Raw genomic sequence first — 22,199 nt, 5'->3', positions numbered from 1 at the left:
AGTCTCACCTATCCAACATAAATGGGACAGCAGAACATTGGATAATAAAGAGGGATTAAGGAAAAGCCTATTAAACAACAAATTAGGTTATGATTTTACAAATTAAGCACCAAAACATCATGTCATATAACAAATTTGACAGAAAAAGTAGTTCAATACGCAGTAATGCTATGTAGTAATTACTGTATTTACGAATTTAGAACCAAAATATCATGATATATTGAAAACATTGATTACAAAAATGCGTTGGATAATCCGGAACGTTGGATAAGTGAGACTCTACTGTATATATGTATATATGTGTATATGTATGTATGTGTGTATATATATATATATATATATATACAGTAGAGTCTCTCTTATCCAACGTAAACGGGCCAGCAGAACGTTGGATAAGCAAATATGTTGGATAATAAGGAGAGATTAAGGAAAAGCCTATTAAACATTAAATTAGGTTATGATTTTACAAATTAAGCACCAAAACATCATGTTATACAACAAATTTGACAGAAAAAGTAGTTCAATACACAGTAATGCTATGTAATAATTACTGTATTTATGAATTTAGAACCAAAATATCACGATGTATTGAAAACATTGACTACAAAAATGTGTTGGATAATCCAGAATGTTGGATAAGCGAGTGTTGGATAAGTGAGACTCTACTGTATATATATACACATATATACATATATACAGTAGAGTCTCACTTATCCAACGTTCCGGATTATCCAACGCATTTTTGTAATCAAAATGTCATTGTCAAAATAGGAAGGCAAATACATGCACATAATGCAAATGGCAGGGTCACCTCAATGGGAAATGCCTTCCACTGACAAGAATGCCAGTGTGGCAAAGCATCTTCCCATAACCAACCCATTACTCTACTGTTAGCTGTCCTCAAAAGTCACCCACTCCCCGCTTTGGAGGCTTGAATAAGCCTCGGTCTTGACGCCCGCCTCCCTCTCCAAAAACCAGCCGGTCACCGAGATTCTGGTGCCTCAGATTGACCCTGTCTCGAACGTCTTCCTCCGTCAGCGGCGCCTCGTCCGCGGCCATCATTTTCAAATAGTGCGCATGCGCTCTCCCCGAGGAGAAAGCGTTGCTGGACGCGGCACACCTCGAGCTAGGAGACGGGGAGCGCGCGGCACCCCTCGCCCTCATCTCGCCGGCGGAGGAGCCAATTGGGATTCGACAGAGGCTGAGGAGATGATGTCATCCACAGTTGAGGACGCTGCCTCTCGAGCGTCCGGTCGCCAGGCAACGGATTTTAGCTTCCGGTTATATAGCGGTCTAAGGAGAAGTCAGCGAGAAGGAACACAACAACAAACAAGAAACAGGAAGAGGGGGAAAGTAGCGTCAGTATGAATTAGCCTATGTTAACTATAAGGCTGTCCTGCAGATTTTTGTGCAATACTAATATCGGTGCAGGCTTGTTTCTTCTAAAAGCAACTCCAGCCCATAGTTACAAAGGCCCCTTCCACACACCCAGAATATCAAGTCAGAATAACACACAATATCTGCTTTGAACTGAGTTATCTGGGTCCACACTTCCATATATTACAGTTCAAAGCAGAAAATGTGGGATTTTGTTCAACTGTGTGGAAAGGGCCCCAGATTATCTGGCAGGGAAGACTCATATAATCCATGTGTTGTCAAAGGCTTTCATGTCTGAAATCTCTGGGTTGTTTATTTATTTATTTATTTACTACATTTATATCCCACCCTTCTCACCCCGAAGGGGACTTAGTGCTGCTTACAAATAATATTTACATACAATATATTTTATTATTAGCATAGCACAATACTAGCATTAAATTACTACATTGTACTATATCAATATACTGTAATGTTATTAGTAATATTACATGTAATATATAATATATAATTAAGGTTATTCTATTGTATTACTAGTATTATATCTTCTATCTATATATATATATAAAAGAGTGATGGCATCAGGGCAGCGGACAAAACTACAGGCCCCCCAATCTCGCAATTTGACAACACAACCCATCATCCATGGCTCTAGGTTGATACAACAAAAAGAAAAGAAAAATAAAGTCCTAATTAGAGGGAGAGGAATAATTGTTTTTATCCAATTGCTGCCAGTTAGAGAAGTCTAAGCTCCACCCACTTGGTCTCCTAGCAACCAACTTAGCCCAGGGGACAGGCAGAGTTAGGCTTCACTTAGGCCACTTCCACAGATTATCTAAAGCCCCAGCTTCTACCAAAGAAGTTCGAAAACATGCAAATGAGAATAGATAAATAGGTACTGCTCCGGCAAGAAGGTAACGGCACTCCATCCAGTCATGCCGGCCACATGACCTTGGAGGTGTCTATGGACAACGCCGGCTCTTCGGCTTAGAAATGGAGATGAGCCCCAACCCCCAGAGTCAGACACGACTGGACTTAATGTCAGGGGAAAATCTTTACCCTGTACCTTAACTACCACCAATACCTCAATACTTTATTTCCCATACCACCATACTTTGCCACAGTAACGCGTGGCCGGGCACAGCTAGTTACATTATAATATTATCAATATTATATGTATATACGATATATTATATTATGAGTTGTTGTGAGTTTTCTGGGAATGGTTCTGGAACATGGCCATACAGCCCGGAAAACTCACAAGAACTCATATACAGTAAAACCCCGCTCGTCTGAGCCCTGCTCGTCCAAGCCTCCGTGCAATCCGAGCAGGTGAACGGGGAGGGCCGCAAAGGCTCGCTGGCTGGCTAGGTGTGTGTGTTGCTAGGTAGATAGCAAGCTACCTAGCAACATGCACGGGGCGCTCGCCCCTTGGGAGGTGCCCCCTGCATGATGCTAGGTAGATAGCAAGGAAGCCTCTCCGTTCAGCGGAGGCTTGGACCCAGGGAAGCGGCATGTTACATGTAGGTTATCCTTGACTGCTGAATCAAATATGGTATGACCATAATATCCATGGGGCCAGTATCCATGGTTCAGTTTATCAATGTCTGGGGAAAAAATGTCAGATGGCCATCCAGCCTCTGCTTAAGAACCTCCAGAGAAGGGCTCTGGATCTACACTGCCATATATGACAATTCTGGTGCTGACTGTCAGGAAGTATGTAGTTGTAATTCTTTGTTGCTGAATTTGCACTGAAGTTGATAATCTACCAGTTAAACTGATCAATTTTTGAAGGAAAGTAAGTAAAATTTGGAGAAGATGAAACATTTAAGAAAAGGCTGTTCAGGGCCCCGCAGACTTTCTTTGGTGGGTGGGGGCAAACTATAGTTTGAGAAAAAACATGAACAAATTCCTATGCACATATCTTATTTGTGGTGTAAAAAATCATGAAAGAACAATACAGTATTTAAAATGAAGAACAATTTTAACCAACATAAACGTACCAGTATTTCAGTAGTAAGTGTGTGCCTCCTTTTGGCTGATGAGACAGTGAAGTTAATCAGGATTGTTGCTATGTCTAAGGTTGGAGTGCTGCATCCAGTTCCAGAATCTGGAATTTGACAGCCACCAACAATGGCGGGCTTTTAAAATCTCGTTTTCTTAGAATACACATATACTGATCAGTAGAACACTTCATATTGTGTAATGTGGTTTATAGTAGAGTGCACTGATGCTTATTGGGGGCTCTATTTTGGACTATTCCCTGACATTAATTAAATCAGTTTAAAGTCCTTAAAGCACACTGCAGTGTTTTCTCAGCATGCATTGTATAGCTGCTGCACTTTGGAGCTGATCCTAAGCTACGTTAAATAGTCAGTGTAGTTGTGTCTAAAGTCACCCCAAATGAATCCTGACATTTGAACCAATACTGTTCACATTAATTGTTATGATTGAGCCTCATGGCTCTGTTACTGACAGACGTGGGCGTAAGACTCCTCGAGAGTCAGATACTCTCGAGGAGCGAGAAAGAAAAAGACTGCGAGACATTTTTGCAGCACCATCTGACGAAGAGTCTTTTGAGGGGTTTACGGAGAGAATGGAGGAGGGGCTGGTTAGCTCGGAGGAGGATGAGATGGATTGGACTCGGGTGAGGGAGGAATTGGGTGCCACTGGCCATGATGGGATAGAAGATGAATGGGGACCTTCAGGATTAGACCCATGGTCTAGCTGGAGGGATGGGACGGGATCCACAGCTGGAGATGCTGTGGGGCGTAGTCAGAGGTGTTCCAGCTCTGATGAGGAAAGTGATGAGGAAACGCCCGGGTTAAGGAGGACAGCTGACAGTGATGAGGATTTGTAACTGGCATAAAATGGGGCTTGGGAGCAATTGCAAATTGCGTTGGGCAAGGTAATCTGGACGAACGCTTGGGATCTGTGTGGGACGCTTTCCTGAAGACTGGTGTGTTTTCGTGTGCTGATACGTAAGTTGTTTTGGAATTCAGGGTCAGACGGCGGGAGGAATTGTGTGGGCATTTGTTTGTGCAAACCTGTGCTTACTCTTATTAGCTTGACCTTCCGTCGTCTTCTTGACGGACGCCATCTCCTGCTTTGAAACTCGGACTGAACTGACCACGGCTTGACTTCCCCCTTCTTGGACTTGGAAACTACAAACGTCTGCTTCTGGCTTTGATCTACGGAAAGGAACTGGGTCTACTCTACTGCTACAATCCTTGGCTGATCTGTTCGTGTTGGAAATCCTGTCTGCTGTGTGTGTGGGAGCGACGCAAGTTACTCTAAGCACAGTGTTGGCAGCAGAGAGGAATCTGCTGCCAATTAGTTGCATTCTTTTGTATCTTTTGTTCCTCGGCTTTTGTTTTGTTTATCCCCAGGCTGAAGCAAGCAGTTTGTTTTTACCCGGATTAAACTCCGGTTTAATCCGGTTTATCTTTTGAACGTTTTTCCTTGTCCCTTTTTGCTCCTAAAGGCTAATACTGCCTGGCCCTTGTATTTTACGGGCATTTTTGAGTTCTGTAATCCAATAAACTCTGTTATCTTGAATCTTGTGGCGTTCTGTCCTTGACAGATTGCCCAACGCCCATAAAAAGTTTATTGCAGTAATAAACCCGTCAGGAAGACGATGGAGGAAAAAATTTGGCCTTAGGGCCAAATTTGAGCAATTAAAAACGGCTTTTACCGTCAGTCAAGCAGCTCATGCTGTGAAAGGACATGTTTTGACTCCTGAACGCTTTGACGGAACCAGGTGCAAGTTGCCAACCTTTTTGGCACAAGTGGAGCTTTATTTTTCCCAGCTCAGTGCTCATGCTTTTCCTACAGACACTAGCAAGGTGGCATTTATTTTGAGTTTGTTGACCGGTCCCGCAGGACAATGGGCCACTAATTTAATTTTGGGAAATGACCCAGTCAAGGACAATTTGAATAATTTCAAAAAGTTATTAACTGACACTTTTGGGGATCCTCTCCGCACGGAGAATGCTGGCTGGGCTCTGTATCGTTTGAAACAGGGAAAGGGGACTGTTTTGGATTACTTAAATAAGTTTAACTTGTATCGCCACCAGCTGGATTGGGGGGAAAATGCATTCATGCTTTTATTTACTGCTGGGTTAAGTGATATGCTCCAGGATGAATTAGCACGCTTGGAGCCGGCTGAAAATTGGGACGCCTTAGTAGCTAAGGTGCTGCGTTTGGACGCAAGGTTCGAGGCTCGTAAACACTCGAAAGCAATGTGTGCGCCACCCATGCATGTAACCAGGGCACCTGTGGTGATGGGGGAAGAGCCTATGGAGCTTGGGGTCTTTAAAAAGCTGTCTACAGAGGAAAAGAGCCGTAGGAGGCAGCTGGGGTTGTGTTTGTACTGTGGGAATGCTGGGCATTTTGCCAAAAACTGTAATGTGAAACCTTCTCAGCTTTCGGGAAAAGGCCAGCCCTAGTGCGACGTGAGTCCAACGCACTAGGGCTCCTCAAGCAGTCAACTGAGGGGAGGAAGCATGTTTTCGTACCCATTACATTATCTGTTGGGGGAAGGGAACTTGTTTCTACTTTGGCACTGCTGGACTCAGGGGCTACGGTCTCTTATGTAGATATTGAGTTTGCTAAGAAGCATGGCATTCCTAGAGTGCGCAAGGCATGCGACGTGTGGGTGGAAGGAGCAGATGGGAGACTGCTGGAGACTGGGGTGGTTAACCATGAAACCTCAGCAGTAATGTGGGAAGTGCAGGGAGTAACGGGAACGTTTGTGTGGGATATTACGAGCTTGCCTAGATATGATGTGATTCTGGGGATGGATTGGCTAGCTGTAGTAAACCCACAAGTAGATTGGGCGACACGTAAATTGACCTTAAAGAGGCAGGATTGTTGCACTCTGAATGTTACTCAATCTGATATGGAGGGAGTGCCTGCTGAGTATGGGGAGTTCTCTGATGTATTTTGTAAAAGAGAAGCGGACAAATTACCACCGCACAGGCCATATGATTGCGCCATTAAGCTAGCAGAAGGTGCGAAATTGCCAGCAGGAAGGCTGTATGCCTTGACTGTACCGGAAAGGCAAGCTTTGCGGGAGTTTCTAGATGAAAATTTAGCCAAGGGGTTTATTCGCCCATCTAGCTCTCCAACTGCGGCACCAGTATTCTTTGTAGCCAAAAAGACTGGGGAACTTAGGCTGGTCTGCGACTATCGGATCCTAAACAAATACACCATTCGGGATAGGTACCCGCTACCTTTAATCTCGGAACTGTTATCAAGGGTGCAAGGGGCCAAGGTCTTTACCAAGCTTGACCTGCGGGGGGCATATAACTTAATCCGTATACGGGAAGGTGATGAATGGAAGACGGCATTTAACACGTGTTTCGGATGCCACGAGTTCCGAGTCATGCCTTTCGGACTTTGCAATGCTCCTGCGGTCTTCCAGAGGTTCATGAACGATGTGTTCAGGGACCTAATTGACCAATTTTTAGTGATTTATTTGGATGATATCTTGATTTTTTCTAAGGACGAGAAAGAACATCGTCAACATGTCAAGCAGGTTCTGCACCGTCTGCGGGCTAATGGGCTTTTCGCCAAGGCTTCCAAGTGCGTCTTTCATGTGCCTGAAGTGGAGTTCCTAGGTCATGTAGTGTCAGGTAGGGAACTTAAAATGGACCCACATAAGGTTGACGCCGTCAACTCATGGCAGGAGCTTAAGACTAAGAAGGATGTACAAAGGTTCTTAGGTTTCGCTAATTACTACCGGGAGTTTATTCCGAATTTTGCAAAGCTCACGGTACCTTTGACGCAGCTCCTGCGTAAGAAACAGCCATTTGTGTGGGGGCGGGAAGCTCACGATGCGTTTTTACAACTTAAGTCTAGTTTTCAATCGGACAACATACTAACACATCCTGATGTTGACAAACCGTTCGTGGTAGAAGCGGACGCTTCTAGCTACGCGTTGGGGGCTGTATTGTCTCAGAAGGATTCCTCAGGGACCTTGCGTCCCTGTGGATTTTACTCGCGGCAACTAACACCCTTCGAGCAGAACTATACCATATGGGAGAAGGAGTTGTTGGCGATTAAGGTGGCGTTTGAGGTGTGGCGGCACTGGCTTGAAGGGGCACGGCACCAGATCGTGGTCAGATCTGATCACAAGAATTTAGAGCACTTGCAAACAGCAAAGAAGTTAAACCAGCGTCAAATCCGATGGGCTTTGTTTTTCTCCAGGTTTAACTTCAAGGTGCAGTTCGTGGAGGGGAAGGCAAACTTGCGGGCCGATGCTTTATCCCGCAAGCCGGAGTTTAAGACCAATGAGCAGGTAGTATGTCAGACCATCTTGCCTACTGCCTCTCTATGTGTTGTAGATAATGAGCTCGGGTTACATGACCAGATCCTTGAGGCTCAGAGGGATGATGTGTGGACTCAGGAGCAACTGATGCTGCTATCAGCAGGTAACCGTACAATACTGCCGCATCTACAAGATCAAGACGGAGTATTGGTACGCAGGGGGCAGGTCTACGTACCAGTGGGGGCCCTCAGGTTGGAGGTGATTAGAGCCCACCATGACGAACCCATGGCTGGGCACTTTGGCAGGTTCAAGACCGTACAGCTTATCACCAGGAGCTACTGGTGGCCAAAGATGCGGCAAGACATTCTGCGCTTTTGTGACAGCTGCGCTGTTTGCCAGCAGAGTAAGACGCCTGTTGGGCGCCCTAGAGGGTTGTTGTCGTCTCTACCTGTTCCTGAGAGGCCATGGCAAATCATTTCCATGGATTTTATTTCGGATTTGCCTAAGTCTGGGGGTTATACTTGTATTTGGGTGGTGGTGGATTTATTTAGCAAACTGGCTCATTTTATTCCTTGTTCAACCATTCCGGCGGCCCCTACGTTGGCTTTACTATTTACTAAGCACATCTATCGTTTGCACGGAGCACCCGAAGTGATTATTTCGGATAGGGCTCCGCAATTTGTGTCACGCTTTTGGAAACACTTCCATGAGTGCTTAGGGACTAAGTTAAACGTTTCTTCAGCCTTTCATCCGCAAACGGATGGACAGTCGGAACGGGTTAATGGGCTCTTAGAGCAGTATTTGCGTTGTTTTTGTTTAGATCAACCCACGGCTTGGGTGAAGTGGTTACCGGTGGCGGAGTTCGCTTACAACAATGCGGTGCACACGTCTAGTCAGCATACGCCATTTGAGCTAACTTATGGTTTTCACCCACGGGGAGGTGTGGCGCCGTCGACCAATGTGGTCTCTTCGGACCCTGTGTACCGCTCTTCGGAAATGGCTGCATTGCATGATGTTGCCCGTCGCTTACTGTTGGAAGCTAAGGCAACGCAAAAGACTCAGGCTGACCGCCACAGGCAGGCAGGGGAGGAGTTGGAAGAAGGGGATTTGGTGTGGTTATCTTCCAAACATATTAAACAGGCTGGGGGAAAGTTTGCGCCTCGGTATTTGGGTCCCTTTCCTATCGTTAAAAAGATTTCTTCCGTTGCGTTTCGTTTGCGTTTACCGTCTAGTTTAAAGGTCCATCCAGTCTTCCATCGTTCACTGTTGAAACTAGATACCTCCAGTCGTCGTGGTGCTATAGCGGAGGGTATCACTGCCACTTCTCCGCCATCGGGGGAGGAGGCCTTTGTGAGAGGGGATAGTGTTATGATTGAGCCTCATGGCTCTGTTACTGACAGACGTGGGCGTAAGACTCCTCGAGAGTCAGATACTCTCGAGGAGCGAGAAAGAAAAAGACTGCGAGACATTTTTGCAGCACCATCTGACGAAGAGTCTTTTGAGGGGTTTACGGAGAGAATGGAGGAGGGGCTGGTTAGCTCGGAGGAGGATGAGATGGATTGGACTCGGGTGAGGGAGGAATTGGGTGCCACTGGCCATGATGGGATAGAAGATGAATGGGGACCTTCAGGATTAGACCCATGGTCTAGCTGGAGGGATGGGACGGGATCCACAGCTGGAGATGCTGTGGGGCGTAGTCAGAGGTGTTCCAGCTCTGATGAGGAAAGTGATGAGGAAACGCCCGGGTTAAGGAGGACAGCTGACAGTGATGAGGATTTGTAACTGGCATAAAATGGGGCTTGGGAGCAATTGCAAATTGCGTTGGGCAAGGTAATCTGGACGAACGCTTGGGATCTGTGTGGGACGCTTTCCTGAAGACTGGTGTGTTTTCGTGTGCTGATACGTAAGTTGTTTTGGAATTCAGGGTCAGACGGCGGGAGGAATTGTGTGGGCATTTGTTTGTGCAAACCTGTGCTTACTCTTATTAGCTTGACCTTCCGTCGTCTTCTTGACGGACGCCATCTCCTGCTTTGAAACTTGGACTGAACTGACCACGGCTTGACTTCCCCCTTCTTGGACTTGGAAACTACAAACGTCTGCTTCTGGCTTTGATCTACGGAAAGGAACTGGGTCTACTCTACTGCTACAATCCTTGGCTGATCTGTTCGTGTTGGAAATCCTGTCTGCTGTGTGTGTGGGAGCGACGCAAGTTACTCTAAGCACAGTGTTGGCAGCAGAGAGGAATCTGCTGCCAATTAGTTGCATTCTTTTGTATCTTTTGTTCCTCGGCTTTTGTTTTGTTTATCCCCAGGCTGAAGCAAGCAGTTTGTTTTTACCCGGATTAAACTCCGGTTTAATCCGGTTTATCTTTTGAACGTTTTTCCTTGTCCCTTTTTGCTCCTAAAGGCTAATACTGCCTGGCCCTTGTATTTTACGGGCATTTTTGAGTTCTGTAATCCAATAAACTCTGTTATCTTGAATCTTGTGGCGTTCTGTCCTTGACATTAATACTAACACTTTAACAAACAGAAAATGTTGGACTCCCTATAAACTGCACAAAGCTAATAACTGTACTTTAAAAATGTGCACTAATGGCAAACAATTTTTTAAAAATATACACGATGTTTCTCCTTGTACTTAATATTTAAGTCTGATCCATCGTTTTGGCGATATTACAAAGCAATAATAGTTTTAGAATAAGGCAAGTTTTGAAATAATGAATCTTGTGTGAAGTATCATAAGCTGAGGAAGTATGTGTATGTTCTGCCAAGTTTTAGAAATATCTTCCTTATGTTTAATTTGAACATAATAATAGCATTCATAGACTGGTAATAGGGCTTTACAGAAAACAAGTATGCCAACAAGGCAAATAATTAAATTTTAGTGGAACAGATTTTCCCTGTGTAATAGTGGTGCCATGTGACAAGATATGACAGACCCAGCACATTGTAACCTTTCAAAATACTATCTCCACATCGAAGTCGGTTCTTTCCTCCTTTATTATTTTGAAAGCGTTGTTTTTCATCAGTGCTTCATTGCTTTAACAGCACATATTGATTATTTGACCACTTTAGAACAAGGAACTAAGTGCCCTTGTGCTCAAATTAGACCTTGAGGACTTTTCATCTTAGCACCAGCAAAGCCAGATATTCCTTTCCACTCTTTGGCACATCGGCTATCTCCTCTGTTCTAAAGGGGATATGAGTTCTATACACATTTAGTTAAATGTGAGCAGAATCATTTACACAAGTGGTGGCCCTGTTTCATTAAGATTCATAGAATCATAGAATCATAGAATAGTAGAGTTGGAAGAGACCTCATGGGCCATCTAGTCCAACCCCCCTCTAAGAAGGAGGAAATCTCATTCAAAGCACCCCCGACATATGGCCATCCATGGTTATTTAGAGGAGATTTTTGTTGCATGCTTTCAAGTTGTTTCTATTTATGGTGAACCTGTCACAGACTTTTCTTGGCAAGATTGGTTCAGATGGTTTTCCTTTGTCTTTTTCTGAGGCTGAGAGAATATGACTTCCTCAAGGTCACCCGGTGGGTTTATATGACTGAGGAGGAATTCAAACCCAGGTCTCACGCTGACTCTGATTCTACTTGCTTTCAAGCAAGTATGAGAAGACACCCCCTTCAGATCTCATTACCTAATACAAGTAGTTTGAGGCTGGATCTGCACTGCCCTATATCCCAGGATCTGATCTAAGATTATGTTTATCTCATATTATCTGGCAGTGTAGACTCATATAATCCAGTAAAAAGCAGATAATTTGTGATCAGATCCTGGGATACAAGGCAGTGTAGATCAAGCCTGAGAGGACAGGGAAGGAGAGTATGACCTAATTCAGCTCCTCCTCACTGTAAGCTACACATAGATCAGCTGCAACTTCTTATCTCTTTCCCCATGCTTGCTTTCATCCATCTTTATTACACTCCTTTCTACACAGTGGCATGCAGTGACTTTCACTCCCATTGGTAGCCTATATCAAGGTATGATTGGAAGGAAATGATAACTAGGACAATTGATAAATCTTGAGACAGCCAAAACAAGGTCCCAAAAAAGATACTGTACCTAAAAATAATCTTCCTTAAATTCCAGACACTATAAATAAAACATATTTGAAAACTGGCATCATGCCACACAGTGTTCCTGGAAGCACAGTTATCAGTCATAACTGGAGGGGTGAAGGTAGACAAGACAGAATAAGTTAGGGGTCTAAAAATAGCTTTTAATAATCGAAAAAGCGCTGTGCACTGTGAACACAGAATTGCTCCAGACCACTCGAAGAACTAAGGTATGTATCTGGAAAAGGGAACAGAATAATAATCACTTACTTGCTCAATATACATTAGAGTGATTATGTATACAGTGTTCCCTCACTTATCGTGGGGGTTATGTTCCAGGACCACCCGCAATGAGTGAAAATCCGTGAAGTAGGGACACTATATTTATTTTAATATTTATACATTATTTTAGTAGTTATACACTATTTTAATTCTTTATCAACCAATCGTGTGTTGATAAATCGCCTCCTCTTGTTGCCGCTTAGGCTCCTTTTCTCTCCCTTTGGCTTCTCCTTCCTCTCTTCCTTAGGTTGTAAATTGTAATTTTTTATTATTTATAATGTATTTATAATATTATAATAGGCCCCAAAATAATAAATACTGTACCTAAAAATAATCTTCCTTAGATTCCAGATACTATAAATAAAACATATTTGAGAACTGGTATAATCCACACATCTACACTAACCCATTATCCCAGGGCTGATCTGGAGTGTTGAATTCCAGATCAGCCCTAGGATTATTTTAACTACCAGCACTCAGGCCACTGTGGAGGCAGGAAGGAGTTCTGATAGTCTCGTGGCGACCAACAGGTGCAACAAAGTTAGTGTCTGTCATTCATTGCCTGGTGTGACATTGGTTGGGGTGTAACATACAAGGGAAGAGATCGCCCCCTCCATTGTCCCGTCCCATCTCATGTTGCCTTTGCATCCCAGCTGACATCAGTACCAGCAACGAGCAATGGACACCAGCCACGTTGTGTTTGCTGGCACCTTTTCAGTAAGACATGGAAGGGGACAATGAGTACTACCCCATACAGAGTCCAAGAAAGATGTGGGATGTTCATGTATGGAGTTGCAACTGGTTTAATCTCGGAACTGACCTAAATGCTTGCATGTGTCCACAGTTGTGGTTTGCTCCAGATTCTTGGAGAGAATTTGGAGCAACTCACAGCTTTTGGTAACAGTTCAAGGCTGCATTAGGTAGTACTCATTAACCTGAATCAGAATTGCGTATTATGGAGCCACCATGGAATTCATTTGCCCCCTCCCCCCTTTTTGATGAATAGGTCAGTGTAAATGTACCCTTAGACATGTAGCCAATGGTAGTATAGCCCATTTCATTTCTCCCAAATACCTAATTTTGTAATAAAACTTTATAAAATATTATCTTTTGTTGATCATTTGAAATACAGATTGCAAGTAGGCTAAAATGGTAAGAGAGGTAGCTCTACAATATTTGGAGGTCTACAGTTTCCTCAACTTGGCATGTACTACAAATCCTAAACTGTATTTTAAATCACTTTTAGATTTCTGGGGGGGGGGGGATTATTCAACCAAATTGCATGTGGTAACTTGATACTGTAATTGATTGTAAAAATTTATATTTTCTTGGATCAAGAACAGATTGGTTAGAGTAGAATTGAAGAATGTGAAAAACAAAAAAATTCTGATCATAAAACAACACCCCATGATAGACCCTCAAACAGTAAACTTGGAAAAGGGGTTACTTTTTAGAGATTACATATTAAATATACAGAATTTTCTTATTTTTATTTAATGATTATTTTTGGTTGTTTTCTCAGTGTTTTTGAAATGCCACAACTGTTTGTGATTTTTGCTTAAATAATCTGCATTTCATTCATAGAGAAAACTAGTGGATGATAACTTATATTTTAATAATAATAATAATAATAATAATAATAATAATAATAATAATAATAATAACAACAACAACAATTTTATGTTTTACCCACCTCTCCCCATGGCTCGAGGCAGATCACCGCACAGTCAAAAGCACACAAATAGTATAAAAATTCTACAAACCTACAAATCAAAGCATTTCTGTAAAATGCATATTAATCACACAGGACAGAGACCAAACACAGGACATGAGTTTAAAATTCATGCTTTCAACTGGCTGGGTAGGCCAGTTGAAGGTAACTAAAACTTCCAAAGAAATCAACAACAAACTGAAGTATTCAATAATTAAAAATATAATGCTCTATTTTTAAAGGAAAGACTCAGCAAAATACTTACGCTGGGGGAGGATTACAAATAAAAGAATCAGTGAGTTAAACACAATATGTTAATGCAAATTTCCCACATAGTTGTACTAGATAAGAAACCTCCAGGGGTGCTATCTAAATCAACAGCATACCTTGAAGTCTTGGCTTTTCTTCTCTATTCGGCTGAATACGTTAGGTCACAATAAGGTTATCTAGAAGAAGAAACCCATTGTAGACCTTCAGGGAATTCCTATCATAGTGAGGAGAGATTGGAAAAGATCCTAATTCACTGAACTCTGAAAAACCTTATGAGGTTATAGGAGGGCCTGGAGGAGTTATTTAGGGGAAAGCACACCAAATATTTAAAAGATTCTTATTTCATTGGGATATTTTTGGTGTAAGAATGTGCCAGCTATTGAATTACACAATAGCTGGTACATTCCTACATAGCCCCACCAAGTGATCTTGTCAAGTAGCTTGCATTCTCTTAAACCAAGGGCTGCAATTTGATTTAAAAGGGGTTTAATAATTTATGTATTTTGTGTTGTAGGAAAAACATTTAAATATGAAAATATGCTATATTGTCTTTGAGTAGAGTGACAAATTGTGTAGAAGAAATAAGGTATCTGTATTTATCCTGTTTTTTTCTATACTGCAAACCTTATCATTATGCTGGCTAGAGCCAGTGTTCCCACTTTTAGATCCTACATCACGAGAGCTCTCTTGTTCCATTTAATAATTTCCAAATTCAAATCTTAATTTTCTAACCTCTTTCTAAATGTTCTTGTGAAAATGTTGTAAATAGCATTATATTTATTATATATGGCATTCTGCTACATTGGGGTGACTGTGGAAATGGTAGAGATTACCCCAGTAGCCCCATAATCCTTGCTTTTTCACCTTCCTTTTTCAATCCTTATCTCACTTTTACTATTTTTCTTTCAGGGGGTTATTTATTATTTATTTATTTCATTTATGATACTTTTACCCTGCATTTCTCAACCCCAGAGGTGACTCAAGGCGGCTTCACAACATGGCAGCAATTCAATACCTTTGAAAACAGAGTACAAAAACAACAATCTAAATAAAATAAAATATTAAAATACAATTAAAAGCAGTTTAAAGCAACTGTTATGAAATAACACAGATCACTATTCAGGAGAGAATGAGGTGGGCTAAAGCCCCAATTGTTTCACTACATTACAAAGGATAACCATTTGAAATCTGGGTTGCTGTGAGTTTTCCGGGCTGGTTTTGTAAGGTTCCTCAGGAGCTCAAAAAACATTTTTATCTTTTTCTGAATTCCCTATATTTTGTCCCTCCCCTTTTTATTACTCTTATTTCATACGTATGTGTGTGGGAAAGGTGATAGAACAAACCTTTCCTCTTAACGTTTGGGCTCTTTTGTGCAATGCACAGTTGGTCTCTATCAGTTTTTTATTCTGTAATTACATTTTCAATTAGGTCATTTACGTAACTATTGATTTCTATGCAATTTAATGTCATTTTAAAATAATCTGTTATGCTGTAAACAGCTGCTGATTATAGGTTTCCAAAGTACACTAGGCTGGATCCAGAATTATCTGGTATGGCTTGACTGAAATGAGTGAAACTTCAGTCTGAGACTTGGATCCAATCTCTTCTCTGAAATGGGGGGGGGGGGGGATCCCATTTAAACTGAAAGTACTGTACTTGTATGAGAGATTTCAAATACCTACTCTACTAGCACACAGCTTTTTCACATTGGATACATCAAGACCATCATTTTTGTAAAATGAAATTATACTAATGTATCATTTTTTCTAGGCCCTCTAGAACCGATCAATATAACCTGGATGTATACAGTATTGAATAATTAATGCAAGTAATTTCTATCTAGATATCCACTTACAAAAAACCTGAACTGAATTATACCTTCAGAGCCTCCAGTTGGTAGGAATATCCACTTTTTCAACTTACAGCTGTTTTTAAAAAGCCTGAAACAATTAAAAATTGCATCCAGGATTGACTGTGGCTAGATCTACACGGCCCTTTATCCCAGAATTTGATCCCAGATTATCTGGCAGTGTAGACTCATATAATCCAGTCCAAAGCAGATAATCTAAGATAAAATCCTGGGATATAGAGCAGTGTAGATCCAGCCTGGAAGTCAATTCTGATTTTGTAAAAATTGTGGTGGCCCAGAAGAACAAAATGGCCCTCTATAGTATCTTTGAAGTGACTGGCATAACCTTGAAGGAACTGTTGGCGGCGACGGCCAACAGGGAGCTCTGGCTTGGACTGGTCCATGGGGTCACAAAGAGTCGGAAATTACTATGATGGCAGAGTGCGAGAGTATAATTTTCTATCCCTGTTCTAGTACTGCATTTCTTTTAGGCTCATTTGGACTTCAGAAATTTTATTGAGGGACACCTCTTTAATGTTTTACATTGTTTGTCAATATTACTAATTACTAATATTACTAATTGCTTTTTTATTTATGTGTAGTTATGAAATGGTTTTATTTTACTTTAGATAATTTTCCACCACCCTTACAACTTTTTAATAAAAAGAGTTGTTTGGCAATATTAACATATAAACAAAAATATGTATCCTTTGTGGTATAGCATTCCATACACATGCCCTTGAAAACAAATAATCTGTCAGTCGATTTCATCAGACAGGGTGAATTTAGAATCCTAGGATGCTTTCACCCTGTCTAATGGACAGAGCCTGATGCCGGACATCACACAACATGACATCCAGCAGAGGCCCTGCCCACAACCAGGGTGAAAATGTTGCTGGACACTTTACCCCCAACTTGGGAGGCTTCCCTGTTGTGCTGGCTCCAATAGCACGGGGCCTCTCTGCGAGGGCAATGCTTTCCCCATATGATGGGAAAACATTGCAAAGAGGGAGCTGTGTGCAGGACACTTTGTCTGGGCATCTGATAAAGTTGCACTTATCTAGATCACTGCTTCTTAAATTGTGTGTCGCGACCCCAAATGGGGTCCCCTGTTGGGGGTCACAAAAGAATTGTTTTTAATACTACACAAATCTGTTAGCACAATGTGCAGTGTGGGAGTACAGCAAAATTACCACTCTTGGAAGCCCCAAAAGACATGATTGGCCTTTTGTGTCTTTTTGCTTCATCCAAATGGGAGTAGGATGTCAAGAGTTTTGGGGGCAGCAAAAAGGTGAACTGTATGCATAACACAGGCCTCAATTTCTAGACATGTGCGCAAAATTCATCCCTACCATTTTTCCTGTTTCTTTCGTGTCTTCCGTTTTTTTTGGAAGCACGAAACAGGAAGCCCCCTTCCAACACAGAAATCTGCTCAACATGAAAGCCAGCTCTGAGAGCGTTGAAAACGGATCACGGCTTCGAACGAACATCAGGACACAAAACAGGGCAAGGTTTATCCTGAAAGCAGAAGACTATCCATTTTCTCTCCCTTTTTTGAAATTATTTTTATTAATTATTTGGCACAAACAGTCCAATAAACAATCAGAAAATATACATTCAAAAATAATGAAGTGTGTCTAGATCTGTATTCAGATGACAACTTGTACAAAATAAATATAGCATTATTTGCTGTTCACTCTAATTCAAAACATTTTCAAGGCAAAGTCCACCAGCTACTTCTCCCCCATCCCTAAATAAAAGAAAAGAGACTCCTTGCAAGGCAGGGATTCCTCATCATGACATTCTTCAGAAAGAAGTTAAACAATGTGATGAAAATTTAGCTTTTACAATAGTCAAACTTGAAACTCCCATGATGAAATAGTCTTTCCTTCTAAGAACCTTTTGAAGGGCTCCCAGTCTTTCCTAAACTCCGCAGGGTCTTTTGACTGGAGATATCCCATCAGAATGTCCATCTCAGCCACCTCTGCCACTTTCACGATCCATTCCTCCATTTCTGGTGTTTCCTCCAATTTCCAGGCTCGTGCATATCATCAGTTATCATCAAGGTGAAGAGTTTATCGTGTGACTTCAGCAATGATCTGTCTGTTATTCCTAGTAGGAATATTTCTGGGTGCATAGGTATTTTTTGCTTTAATATTTTTTCAGTAGTTTTATGGATCTCAATCCAAAACTTTTTTGCCTTCTTGCAAGACCACCACATATGGAAAAATTATCGTGTTGCTTGTTTACATTTCCAGCAAGTGTTTTTTAATTGTGGCTGCATTTTGGCTAGTTTAACAGGTGTCATATAGGATTGATAAAACATTTTGTAGAAATTTTCCAGAAGAGAATAGCTTCTGATTTTTTTTATTTTCACTTTCCATTCGTCTAAGCAGATCGAGCGGCCAATGTTTTTGGCCCATTTTACCATATATTCCTTGATATATTCATCTTCTGTGTGTAATTTTAACAGGAGATTGTAGAGTTTGGATAGTTGTTTATTTTTTGATTGAAGTATCTTGTCAAAATCTGTCTTTTCTTCTTCAAATCCCATCTGCAAATCTTTTCGATATTGTTGGTGTATTTGATGTAGAAGGATCTTCTTAGACTTGCTAGTGCATTGCAGAAGATTAAGTAGGATTTCTTGGCCATTCTTAAGACGATTGCATTTGCAGTTTGCTTTTTACCTGACTTAGTAACTGCTTTTTAATCTCACATTAGGATGCACTTTGTCCAAGTGAGAGCGAAGTCCATATAGTTTCTTCAAAAGAACTTGGAACACCTACCTCTCTAACTATTAGGAAGATATATGGCTAATCTTTTGCATTTATTTACATACTGGGGGAAATTGCTGTCATAAACCTGTCTACTAGCAATTTATCTCACCCCTCCCTCAAATACTTTCACTTTATAATAAGCACACCTTATTCCAACAGCTTACAGATGTAGAGGTCCTGCTAGAGTAGGTACAGCCCTAGTGCCCAGTGTGGATCCTGCCAAGGGTGGGTTTGGGGAGTCAAAAATAAGCCGCCTGAGATATTGTGGCATCCGATAGCTGCACAGCAGCAAAATATCAAAATAAGGATCTGGCATCCATACTGTTTCTGAAACCTAGTCCTGGAAACTGTTATCAATATTTGGAAGCCACTTAAATTTCTAAATCAAGGGATACAAAAAGAATCAAAGCAAGTTTAAAGGGAGGAGCGTGCCTCTTTTATAATGGCAGAAAATAAATTTCTTTTGCATCTGCTTGCTTTAATCACACTATTGTTAAGTAGTTCAGGAGGGCTTGCTGGAAGACTAAATCCTCATAGTCGTATTTCAAATGAAAGTGATGTAATAAATAGCAATAGTGAAGGCTTTTCTATAGTCACAGTCAATTGGCAGAAAGTGCATGTGCCTTACCTCCTTACTTTCTGGGTCTTCTTGGCATCCTCAGCCCTGATTGGTAAGTAATAGTAACTAATTAAAAGTTATGCCTAGTCATGGATGAAGAAGCTTGACAAAGTTACACCTCATGTTTAAATAGTATTGGAGTCTCTTCCTTTAATTATTCACAGCCTAATTATTCATGGCCAACCTTTTCTGAAATTTCAGACAAGGGGTAACATTTTTCAGATGCATCCAATGAAGTGGATTATGTCATAATTAATAAATATGTTTTTCACATAAGTTAATATTGAATGCCATCATTCGTGCTATGATTTCTCTGACATTGTTGGAGAACCTCAGCAGGCACTTAAATATCTAAGTTTTTAATTCATTTACATTGCAACAGCAGACTTAATTTAAATGAAAAACAGTCAGTAGAAAAATAATGTTTGTCAAAAACATTCTAGACTCATTGTAAATAGAAATTTTCTCATTGTAATGTTTGCCCTGCATATTGAAACAACTCAGAAAGGAAGGTTAAAATGTTGACTCACTTGAGATGTACTTTGTATGGGTCTTTTAAAACTCTGTGCCCCAGTCAATATATATTCAACCATCGCTGGTGCTCCCCAGCTCTGGCAAATTCTACAAAGTGCAGGTTGGAGAAATTTGTTGGTTTGGGACTGATATCTGGAATTATTGTAGAGGTGGAAGATAATGAATAGACAGAAACTCAGATATGTGATGCAAGTGCTAAGTTTCTTTAATTTAGAATTATGGCACAGTTGGGCAGTGTTGCACACTTGGTGAAGTAGCAAATTAGAGGCTGGAATTCAGTATTGTCCCAAAAGTAGCCTCAGGGGATATTTGAGAAACCTTTGACTGATTTTCCCAGATGTTTTTACTCTTGCACACTGATAGACTTGCCACAGCAAGCTGCCTGGTGATCTCTCTTGGATTACTTCAATGTTTTCTAAGAGGATTGTTCTACTTCAGAACTGTTATCTGCTATAGGAGTCTATGACAGAATTGTGAATGCATACTTTAATCATAGCTTTGCCAGTGTTAAATAAGTGCTTTATTGCTTCTGTTCCTAATTCTGGGTGTCAGTAATATTTTTTAAACCTTTAAATTGATTAACACCTGGATATCTGGAGGAATGCCTTCTCCTGTATTATCCTGTTTACCCTGTTAAAATCATCATGCAAGACATTCCTTTACATGAGTATTTTCTTTCTGGTAGACTGTAGCAACTAGTCAAACTTTCTTGGGCTATGGCATTTCTGTTTTTGCTATTTCATTTATTGTGCTTTTATAGCTGAATTTTATACATTCTCTTGCAAAAAATTTGTTGAAAGATAGTAGATACATTAACTAGTTTGAAAAATCTGTGAATTCTCATAATACCTCCCTTAAGTCCCCTTGGGGAGACTGGGCAGAATGCAAATAAAGTTTTATTATTACATTATTATTATTATTATTATTATTATTATTATTATTATTATTATTTTATTGTATGACACAGCAAACAAGATAGATATGCTGGATTTCGTATCACAAAATCACAAGTCGAACACTTCCCAAATGTCTAGGACTGTGTGATGTATTTTCGGATGATGTGCGCAGATCCCAGCAGGGTGGCCTTTTGCAGTTGGCAGATCGTAATTTTGTCAATGTCTATTGTTTCCAAATGCTGGCTGAGATCTTTTGGCACGGCACCCAATGTGCCGATCACCACCAGGACCACCTGTACTGGTTTCTGCTAGAGTCTTTGAAGTTCAATCTTGAGGTCCTGATAGCGGCTGAGTTTTTCCTGTTGTTTTTCGTCAATGCGATTGTCACCAGGGATGGCAACATCAATGATCCAAATCTTTTTCTTTTCCACAACTGTGATGTCTGGTGTGTTGTGTTCCAGAACTTTGTCAGTCTTATTTGTCATCATCATTATTATTATTATTATTATTATTATTATTATTATTGATGTAGATTGCTATTTCACCAATCTTTGTGTTCATAGTTGGACGTCATCATTTATAAATCTATAACTATAATAAACTGGTAATACAAGAAAGCAGTCATTAATATGTGTTTTCATAAAGTCAGTCCCAATATGTAAATCATGAAATGATAATACAAGAAAATAGCCAATAACTGGGAACTTCTTTGCAAAATAAATTCAATGAATTAATATTTATATATGACCTCTTTATAGTCCTCAAATATTAAGTCTTTATGTCTGTCTAAATATAAACTTGTAGGGAGGGCTGTGATCTCCAGTAGTAACCACAGAAATTATCCAAATGTGGTTCTTATACAGTCTGGAAATAAAGATATAATTTAGTATAAAGAACAAGATACATTTTTATAAACTGAGTGTCCTAGTGAGAGTTACTTGCATGTATTTTTGTAAAGTCAGCCCCAAGACGGAGACCTTTAGTTTCGGGGGGAAAAAACCCTTTATAAAAAATATTCATAGATATTTTCTTGTATTATTTTCTTGTATAATAAGTAATTGAGATTGGTGAATGATTTAATGCTTATTAGTATATTATTTCTTGTTGTTATACAATGCTTTTTTTCCTTGGGTTATTTTTACATTGATATTTACCCTGTCATTACCTATTGCCGTTTTTTCACAATGCATAGCCCTAACAACTTCAAAGAAGTCCAGATCATTTTGCAAACAGAGGAAAGATCCCTTTCATTTCTATATTTTACACAATTCCCAAAGATATTATCTATAATTTCCCATACCGGAAACATCTCTTAAAGATTTGACTCCATCTATTTAATATAGAACAAGTTAGCACGCAAAACACAATGCTGTAAACAAATTTGCATGTGATGCTGGCGTTCTATAGGATAAAAGAAAAAGAAAAACTTTGCATCTTGTTTCATCCAGGAGCCATAATTTCTTCCAGTCACTTTTAGTTGCCCTATGAAACCAATATTTCACTTCTCTTTGGGATAAAGCAACAAAAGTATCAATAGCATAA

The 22,199-nt window shown here is 40.6% G+C and overlaps 1 protein-coding gene across 5 annotated transcripts in view; it reads right to left on the bottom strand.

The window, feature by feature from the left end:
• cep72 (centrosomal protein 72) overlaps nucleotides 1-1,114 on the bottom strand; it is a 35,654-nt gene extending 34,540 nt beyond the window's left edge. For 4 of the 5 annotated variants that reach the window (XM_008112995.3, XM_008112996.3, XM_062983988.1 and 1 more), the window contains exon 1: nucleotides 987-1,114. In XM_008112995.3, coding sequence (XP_008111202.2) covers nucleotides 987-1,062 — 76 coding nt within the window. In that variant the 5' untranslated portion in view covers nucleotides 1,063-1,114. The remainder of the gene's footprint in view (nucleotides 1-986) is intronic. The other variant, XM_008112997.3, reaches the window with a different exon arrangement.
• Nucleotides 1,115-22,199: the final 21,085 nt, after the last annotated feature.

Source organism: Anolis carolinensis, chromosome 6 (assembly GCF_035594765.1).
Source record: "Anolis carolinensis isolate JA03-04 chromosome 6, rAnoCar3.1.pri, whole genome shotgun sequence".
NCBI classification, from domain to species: domain Eukaryota; kingdom Metazoa; phylum Chordata; class Lepidosauria; order Squamata; family Dactyloidae; genus Anolis; species Anolis carolinensis.
Note: the sequence above shows the minus strand (reverse complement) of the source record. Positions and strands in the feature narration are given on the sequence as shown.